The following is a 9,744-nucleotide window of genomic DNA, read 5'->3' as shown; positions in this document are numbered from 1 at the left end:
TAGTGAAATGTTATGACCGAAAGTGGACACCTTTATCCCATCCAATCATAAACGGTAAGTTGACTTTTAGGAAGGAAAACAGAAGCCGTAACGAGCCTTCGCCCAGAGCCCCGATTGCCAGCCTAAATGTGCTCTTATTGCAAATCCTTACTGCAGTTTGTATATATCGTTGCAAATACAGCGTGCGAGATAAATTCAATTGTTTTATTCCATTTCACCTCCCTTGCTTTTCATGCACCCGAGACACACAACTACTACTACTACTACTACTACTACTTATTATTATTATCCTACTTGCAGTGTTGTAAAAAATAAAAGAAGCCATATTGCCTAATTTCTGTCTACAGGGCCTTTCCCCCCCTTCCTCTCCTGACAATCCTGGGTTATTTTGCTCTGTGTGTGCGTGTTTGTTTTCTGTGGTTCCTTCGTTGTAGCCTACATCAGGATAATGAAGTTCACGACTCTCCGCAACGCCCTCCCCGGACATCGCTGCGAAATTTTGCTCACAGCCACTTTATCTTGGGAAAGGAGTTAGGAAGGCGGGGTGGGGGTCGGGTGGGGTGGGGTGGGGTGGGGAGATTTGAAGCAGAAAGTCCCTTAAAAGGAGTTTGCAAATGAACATGACTCCCGGCTGAAGTCCAAATACTTGGGAATGCTTTCACCTTCAAGAAAGAAAGAAAGAAAGAAAGAAAGAAAGAAAGAAAGAAAGAAAGAAAGAAAGAAAGAAAGAAAGAAAGAAAGAAGGGGGACTTGAGAAACTGCCGGCTCAGCTTCTGGAGAAATGGGCTTGTAACTAACAACAAATGCCCCTCCTTGACTTTCAAATCAGGAAATTGCCTCTAACATGTTGGAAATATTTGCTTTCCTAATGACACCCAGACAGTTCATGAAAGAACGAGTGACATCACATCTCTCCAACCCGACCCCAGTGTTTTGGTTAATTGTCTGATAAAGTTGTTCTTATACAGATGGATGCTTTTTGTGGTACTGATTTATCAATAGTAAACTGCGTGTATCTAAATTCAAAGGGCGTACAGAAGATGTCATGTATGCACGCGCGCGCACAAAACCTGTGTATGTATTTGTATATAGTCATGTGCACAGATGATACGTATACTCTCTCTGTCTTTGCTACACCAAGGGTATTTGGGTATTTGTGAGATGTTAAGCAGAGCCGTGGGTTTGTGTTTTTTGTTTTGTAATATCCATAACTTCAGTATAAAAGCGTCTCTCCCTCACTGAGACACCTACAGATATTTTGAGGTTTTTTTCCCCCTTTCCTTTTTACTCGCTCTCAATAAACACTCAGTGATGTTGCCGTGAGAAAATGGCACTTACGGCTATGGTTCAAACTCGTTTTCCTCTGAAAGTAAATTCAGCTGGAATCGAGGGCAATGGCTTCCACATTCTTATGTTGTTTTGAACTGGTATGTGAGCATGAACATTGAGTGTATGTAGACACACAGAGAAAGAGAGAGAGGTAAGGAAGTGGGCGTGAGTTCCATCGCACATAAAGAAAACAGTAAGTTACAATAAATAAAACAAAGAGTGAGAGAGATGGATTCCTACAAATCTGGACCCAGCGTCCAGACCACCACCAGATAGGTAACGCAGCCCTGTCTGCTTCCCTCGCTGCGTTTCTCGTCTTCCTTTGTTTTGTTCCAAGCAAATATTTGGATTTGAAGTAGCCCTGCACGTTCTCTCCTCAGTCAATCATATTAGGCTTTCTCAGAATCAAACAAAAGAAGAAGAAGAAGGGGGGAGAGGAATGATAATAAATGGCTTAAGTTGGCTTGAAATCCTCGGCGTAGCGTTTGCTTCAGGTTCAAAACCCACCCTGGATACTTGGTCTCTGCGAGTAAATAATAAAGGTGGTTGAACCAGATTGAATCTCCTTGACTTCTATGGTGGGGGTGGGGGTGTGTGGTGAGGGTGGGGGTGGTGGCGGAGGAGGAGTTTGTGCTTACTAGGAAATATCCAGGAAATAAAATTAAGGAATGGAAGGTGCTTTTGGGGGGGGGGGTAAGTTCTAGCCACTAGTGCACCGAGTTTGTCTTTCTCGCAGAATGTTTGCAAAGCAGGCTCGATTTACAAAGATATCTTCTCCAAGGGGTTTCGGCGTTTCGGGGCTCATTCATTCATTCATTTCCTGCATTTCAGCCTCCCAAACTCTGGAGTACCTTGGAAGTAATGACAACGCCCCCGTTTGAATCCAAAGTTTGAAAACTGTAGTAAAGACTGGTGAGAGAGAGAGAGAGAGAGAGAGAGAGAGAGAGAGAGAGAGAGAGATTTTTTCTCGTGTGCCATCAGTCCATTTTATTAGAGGGACACATTAATCTATAATCAAATGCACCTCATAAAATTTTTATTGAAAGGCATAAAATCATTGCGGAGAGGTCTTCCACCTGTTTTAAAACAACACAATGGGCAGCTCTTTCCTTCCTCTCTCTCTCTCTCTCTCTCTTTTCAATCATTCAATTCTGCCCCTGTGTTGCTGTTTTTCCTTTTTTTTTTTCCTTTTAAAGGAAACGACACCAAGAGCTGTTCTGGAAAAGTGGCCCTCTCCTGCATTGTTGCGCTTTTTCTTTTTTACTGTAACATTTCCCTGTTTTATGAGGAGTCGTTACACACTCTCAGTTTTTGGCAGGGTTTGTTTTCACAGGCGGGGATCTCGCTGGGTTCCCCCTCCCCCCCCCTCTCTCTCGCCCTCTCTCTCTCTCTCTTATTATGATTTCAATGGGGGTTTTCCTCGGCAACTTCCAAAGACAAGGACAAGCCAAGCCTTCGCAGAACTTCCGTGTTGCTTGAGGCTGAAGGCAGCGGAATGAATGGCAGGAATCTCTCAAAGGAGGCGAACAAATAGTCCCCGAACTTGCTTCTGCTAGTAGCGCGCCACGCCCGCTTGGAGTCCTGCTAAGGCAAGAGAGTGGAAGGATTCTCTCTCTCTCTGCCTGTATACAATTACACGTTTTGGAGACTAGTGTTTTCCTTAGAGGATGGGAATGAGGTTTTTGTTTTTTGTTTTTGTTTTTTAAAGGCGGGGGGAGATTGTTGTCTTAGCTTGTTGCCTTCTTGGGTTTTTCCTTCTTTCTTTATCTCTTCTTTCCCCACCACCACCTCCGCTTGAATCACAGCAACCCCTTCAGTTTAGCGGATTGATTTACTTGGAGTATTGGTAAATATGATCACGTGGGCGGAGGGACCAATGGCTGAGCCTGGCCGCCTGCAAAATACTACGATTGTTCTCTGGGCCAGGCGATCATCTACAGTTAACAGAGTAACCTTTTTTGCCTTCCCCCCATCATATGCCCTGCTACGGAGGGAGCCTCCAAAAAATGTCGACCGGCGGCACCCTCAGTAACTACTATGTCGATTCCCTCATAGGCCACGACAGCGAGGAAGTGTACGGTGGCGGCGTCGGAGGAGCAGGAGGAGGCGTCGGAGGCGTCGGAGGGGCTGCCCGGTTCCTGCAGGGAGGTCACCATGCGACCCCCAGGCCATCCTCAGGTGTGGTGGCCGAGGGCTCGGATTTCTCCTCCTGCAGCTTCGCGCCTAAGTCGGCCGTCTTCCCAGCCTCGTGGCACCCTCAGCCTCCGGCGCCCATGCCCGGCATTTATCACCCTTACATGCCCCAGCCGCACTTAGGCGGACCGGGCGAGGGCGGCGGAGGCGGCGGAGGCAGATACGTGCGCTCCTGGATTGAGCCCTTCGCCTCTTTCCCCAGCAGCCCCGGCAACGGCGGCGGAGGCAACAGCAACGTCTCCGCCGCTAGTGCCGCGGCTGCTGCGGCGACCAACATCGCCTCCAACGGCGCCGGCGGTGGCTCCTCCAGCGCGCGCCACTACGGGATCGTCAAGCCGGAGAGCGGGGCAGCCGCCGCCGCCGGTCCGGTAGGGCCCTCTCCTTCCTCCTCCTCTGCCACCGTCTCCTCCTCCTCCTCGTCTTGCAGCTCCGATTCTCCTTCCAAAAGAACTGAGTGCGCGCCGTCTAGGGAGCCCTCGGGGGTCAATGGGCCCGAGTACACGTGCAATTCCTTCCTGGCAGAGCCCCGCGAGAAGGCGGCGGCGGCAGCAGCAGCAACAACAACAACAACAGTGAGCAACGGTTCTTCTCACCCGGTTGCGGCGGCCGCCGTAGCTGCAGCCACCAGCAATGTCACCACCACCGGCAGCAACAGCAGTACCGCCGCCCCGGCCAAGCCAGCGTCTGGTTGCAGCCGCAATGCTAGCCCCAGCAGCGATCTGAAAGAGGAGAAGCCTCAGCAGCAACTTGACCCAAGTAAGTTTAAAAAAAAAATCCGAGCCAGAGAGAGAAAGAAAAGAAATTGCACCCGCTTTGATTTATTGCCCCAACCTGTAAGGCTCCAATGTGCAAAACCGATAGTTTTACTAACCTATAAAAACGTCTAGACGCCTACTCGAGCGCAAGCGGCAACAAGCACCCATAAAAAAGGCTCCCCATAACCACCTACGGCCATCAAGAAGACATCATTTGTACAGTAAACAGACCGGGCCATTCAAGGTTTTATGATAATTCCTCCTCAATTGTGAAAAGAGCAGGCATCCTCCGTTAAATTAATTTAACGACCTTTCTCCCCTACCCAACCCTCTCCCTTACTTCAATGCCTGCCCCTCTTCTCCCTCCGAACCCTGACCTTCTCTCCCCCCCCCTTTCTTGGTCTCCCTTCTCCAGATAACCCCGCCGCGAACTGGATTCACGCTCGTTCCACGAGGAAAAAGCGTTGCCCTTACACAAAATTCCAAACTCTGGAACTGGAAAAGGAATTCCTCTTTAACATGTACCTCACCCGCGACCGCCGTTACGAAGTGGCTAGGATTTTAAACCTGACCGAGAGGCAGGTTAAAATATGGTTTCAGAACCGAAGAATGAAAATGAAAAAGATGAACAAGGAAAAAGGGAATAAAGGGGACTAGCGCCTTGAGGGTGTGCGTGCGTTTGTGGAAATGTGCTGGGCTTTCTACGAAGATACACACAAAAGTATCGATATTAATTATTGTTATTGTCATTATTAATATTATTATGTTGCCAGGTTCACTGGCTCGAAACTTCCTATTGATCTGGTGGGTTTATTCTTTAGATAGCAGTAATGTGGTCGATGTCAGGTATTTTGGAAAGGAAAAGGGTTGGGTGTGGAGAATGTATTTGGTAAAAGTTGCTTCTTTCCCCGCGCCTCCAGTTTGGTTTTAAGATATTATGAGTGCACGTTAGGGTTTTATTTTATTTTATTGGGGGGGCTTTATCTAAATACTAAATGTTTGACATGCTACTACCAAGTTACCCTAGACGAGAGAGAGAGAGAGAGAGAGTGGCGGGGTTGTAAGGTGGGGGGGACGGGACAGTCGCTTTTCCCAACTGAAGGCAAAGGCGGCGATGAAGACGATAATATTGAATGACAGCGAGGATTACCTTGATGGCAATAGTGCGTTTACCTCGGACTTTCAAAAAAGGAAAAGCGGAGAGCGGGGAGGGGAGAACTCCTGACCCTGTGCATCGCTTTCCTTCTGCAGGTTATGTTTTCTTTTAATATAAAATATTTTTATTATCTTCCCCCCTGGCTTCCCGTTTCACCCTCTCCAGTGCACTGTATTAAAAGCGGTACTTGAACCAGTATTAACTTCCACAGGCCCCGCAGTTCTGCGGCTTAACAGTTCTGAGCACCCGTCCCCATTGCCTGAGGCCTGGAACTTTACCTAAGGACTTATTTTTTATAATAATAATAATAATGTAATTGTCATAGGTTATTATAATAAAGGCTGAGCTGGTGAAATAACAGTAATAATAAAATTCCCAACATTTGGGTGACTGGGAAGGTGGGGGTTTTCGTGTGCTGGGGAATGAGATGTGCTGTAATGTGAGTGCAAACGCGCCCGCGGTTTGCCTTTGACTTCTCTCTACAAAGTGGAAGTAAACAGACAGCGCCTGACTATAAACGAAACCGCCGCCCCTCCAAAAAGAGAGAGAGAGAGAGAGAGAGAGAGAGAGAGAGAGAGAGAGAGAGAGAGAGAGAGAGAGAGAGAGAAAGAAAGAAAGAAAGAAAGAAAGAAAGAAAGAAAGAAAGAAAGAAAAGAGAGAGAGAGAAAAGAAAACCCCAGTCTTTCTGCGCTCTCTTCTCTGTAATAAAGATGCCTTGCATATAACCCGCAGGAAGCCATTTGCAGACGAAGGGACGCTTCCTCTGTACCTAGAGAGGCAGGAGGTCCCAGAGGCAGGAGGTCTTCATCGACACAGGTTCACCATTCTCCACTCCTGAATACTATTATACAAATCGTGGACATGAAGGAAGGGTTTCAGCAGGTCAACTGTACAACAGCTAGTACCGGTATAATAGAGCAGGCCTGCATGACCCCCGCCCGCCCTGCTTCCTTTCCTTCCCCACTCCTCCTGGATATCTTTTCTATTTGAACCTGACTTGCTCCCAAATCTCTCTTCCCCACCTCTGCCAGCAACCGAGCAAAAGAACCGGTCTTTAAGCAACGGTCTAAATATGCGGAGATACATACCAGGGCAGGTCGAGAGCGTTTGCCCCGGGTTCATAGCCTCTACGACCTTCTTTTCTGAGAATATTTCCTGATTGCAATTGTGAGTGGTGGATGAGGGTGCGTGGCGCAAGCTTCGTTGCCTTTCTTAAAAAAATAAATCCGAAACATAACCAACTCCCCCCCTCCAAAAAAACCCCCGAAAGGTTCATGTAGCAATTTCAGGGGTGGGGATATGTAGGGACAACATAGGGCAAATTCCGCTGTCCTCAAATAAGACTGAAGTTGGTTCATAATTATGACACCATGTCGCCCATTCAAAATCTTGAACCTTAAAGACACTTGATAGATAGACTTGATGATCAGCTCTGTCGGTATTTGCTTTAGTATACGTCCTTTTCGATCATACGGTTATCGGCAAGTATCACCAGATATATGCGCGTTGTGTGTGTGTGTGTGTGTGTGTGTGTGTGCATATGTGAATTTCTGATAAGGACTTTGAAGCCACCCTGATGTAGAAATTTCAGCACATGCATAACTCCTCGATGGAAATAAATGGAACGTCCAAGTGTTAAAAACTTTAGCTGAATCATGTACAGTATGTACATTGTATTTAAACACAGACACACACACACTGCACATTGAGGGGTGGGCAGCAGGCTACTGGGATATTTTAGAGAAGGAGAGGAGCATTGTTCTGATGTGAGGCACCATTTTAATTAAGCGTCTCGAGGAAAACATGGCCTCTCAAGCCATTTGAAAGAAGATTTAAGGTGAAAGGAAACAGGCACAGAGACCTGGGGGTCTGTAGATGCTATCACTTCCCCCATCCCCTCAGAAAGACCCACAGCGATTAAGGCCTAGGAAAAGGTGTTGCCTCGCTTCCCCATTCATTGTCAACCCTATACCTATAATTCTTTTTAAAACAGGAAGAACCGAGGCGTAATAAAACCATTGAGAAGGCTAGACGTCTGGACCTAATGAGTTTACGATATGCGATGGCGCTTTTCTCTCTTTGAGACCATCTTATTTTGATGTTTGCGTTTGTTAGGATAGAACACCGATGCAGACAAAACCAGGTCTTAAAATCCCGTACTATAAATTTCAATATGTCACCCCGGCTGGGCGAGACAGCAGTTTGGACGCCGCTGAAGTCTGAAAAGTGAGGAGATTAAGACCAATTCGGCTGGGTATGCCAATGGACCTGGAAGTAGCCATATATTAGAAAGTCAGGGGTTCTTTTGAAAACAAAAAACAAAAAGAGAGGAAGCGCTTATAGGAACCTTGGTGTGCAAAAAGAGTGCAAGAGCAACAACACCCGTAAAGGTTAGGGCAATACCTAGACCTTGAAACGGGCGACACGTTGGGGAAGGTCCTCCTTGGCTGGAACGGGACCGGATCTAAACTTGCCGAGGTTTGAACCCAAGTCCACGTTTATTTATTTCAAATGCCACTGCAGCCCAGCTATGTAGCTGGATCTGCATGGAAACATGGAAACGCTGCCATTCCCAAACCACTAGCCCTCCCCTTCCAATAAGCCAAGGGACATTTGCTTAAGAGTCCGTTTCTTTTTGGATATGTTGAGTGTCACAATAAAGCAGAAACGTGGATGTTGTTATGATTCCAAGTGTAAGTGCGCAAGCCGAAACTGACCAGGTCTCCGATGGGGAAAGGGAGAAATAAAATGACATAGGCAAGTTCAAGGCAGGAAGGTTTCTGAGCTTGAAATCGAAGCATAGAACAGAAACAGACAAAACAAAAAACGAGAGGTTTGGTTTTATGCAAACAGCAACGTGCTTCCTCGTTCGTTTTTTCACTTAATCTGACTTCATTAGGCATAAAGAAGTCGTTTCTTTGGTTAAGCAAAATTCCTATGATTAAAGAGTCCTGTACTCTTGATAACAAAAGGCAGCATTGTGTAATCATTGTAAACATTTCCCCGTCATTCAAGATATAGGACTTGGCATATACCCCTTCTTACTTGTAAATATGAAGGATATTTCTCATTCTTTGTAACCATTGCACGCTCCTTGGATTTTTTTTTTTGCATGACTTTAATCGTCTTTAGCCAACGAAAAAGAAATATTTTATTAGAAACAACAAGCAAGTGTTCCTTGCAAATATCTTTCTTTCACATTCATCGTAGAAAAAGCATAAACGTGTGGCGTCAACCCGGGTTGCCGAACAAGATTTCATCTCACCACTAGAGGGCGGTGTTGCTCCATATTCTGATAATTTTCTGTATCCGGCCAGGATTATTTGTTTATTTAAAATATGTACAGGCTGTTTCTTTTAATCAATGAATTTTGTGTTTGTAGCTAAAAATAAACGCACATGACCGTTCTTTACTATGATCTAACTAATTAAGTGGCTAGAAGAACGCAGTCAGCACCTGAAAAAGTATCCACCCGTATAAATTTGCCAGTGACACTAAATTTAATTTCTGCAGACTATGGGTGTGTAAAATAAAAGCGCGGGGGGGGGGCTATTTGTGTCTACAGGCGAAATCAATTCATTCTTTGTATTATCAGAATTTTTACAAAAAGTTCCTTTCAATTATAAATACAGTATGTATGCGTATAAAAAGCACGTTTTACATAAAAGAAATAATCAATGCTGATCGAACATCTAATGGCCGCAGCTTGTTTTCTTATTGTTATTCTAACCACCACCAGAACGTATTCTAAATTCAGGAAGGTATTCTAATATATTTCCCGTCTGTTGTTACCCTCCTTTTTCAAACCCAGGAAATATAGAGTGGGATTAGGTTTAAGAAGAACTGCACAAGGGACCTCTCTTTTTCTAAAAGAGACTCAGCTGCGACGAAAGGGTTTTCCATTGCATTGCCATTAAACTTGTATTTGATTTCTTCACGCACGCAACCATTCCTCCTACCCCTGTGGTAGGATTCCAGAATCTAAAAAGATGCGCACACAATTATGCATCTTAACAAAACATCTCAAAAGGGTGTTATCAGATATGCTTAATAAACGGTAAGGGGGTTTCTTTAGACTATAGTAAGTCAATAGGAGAAAATCAATTCACTGAAGAATTTGGATCTCCCTGTATCCCAAGAGAAAGCGCTGGATTTGGTCTTTCATTCCGCGCTTCAACATTTGCTCCGATGAATCTGAAATAGTTGAAGCAACTGATGGTTGTAACTCCACTCGAGCGAACACTGTCAACACTGGAGAAAAGCTTATAAGGCCCGGATCTATTTCTGCAGATAAAAATGATTCCCTCTGTA

At 45.6% G+C, this 9,744-nt stretch overlaps 1 protein-coding gene across 1 annotated transcript; it reads left to right on the top strand.

Annotated features, from left to right (window-relative positions):
- The first annotated feature begins 2,524 nt into the window (after positions 1-2,524).
- Positions 2,525-9,744, top strand: HOXD9 (homeobox D9). The gene is made up of 2 exons (XM_035134763.2): positions 2,525-4,278; positions 4,693-9,744. Exons 1-2 carry the CDS (start codon positions 3,306-3,308, stop codon positions 4,932-4,934), a joined length of 1,215 nt encoding a protein of 404 aa, XP_034990654.2. The 5' UTR covers positions 2,525-3,305; the 3' UTR covers positions 4,935-9,744.

This window comes from Zootoca vivipara, chromosome 1 (assembly GCF_963506605.1).
Source record: "Zootoca vivipara chromosome 1, rZooViv1.1, whole genome shotgun sequence".
In the NCBI taxonomy this organism is placed as follows: Eukaryota; Metazoa; Chordata; class Lepidosauria; order Squamata; family Lacertidae; genus Zootoca; species Zootoca vivipara.
This window is presented reverse-complemented; position numbering and strand designations above follow the sequence as displayed.

Coding starts and splice junctions, on each gene's coding strand:
- HOXD9 (XM_035134763.2), top strand. CDS start 3,306: ATGCCCTGCTACGGAGGGAGCCTCCAAAAAATGTCGACCGGCGGCACC. Junction 4,279..4,692: donor TCAGCAGCAACTTGACCCAA/GTAAGTTTAAAA, acceptor TCCCTTCTCCAG/ATAACCCCGCCGCGAACTGG.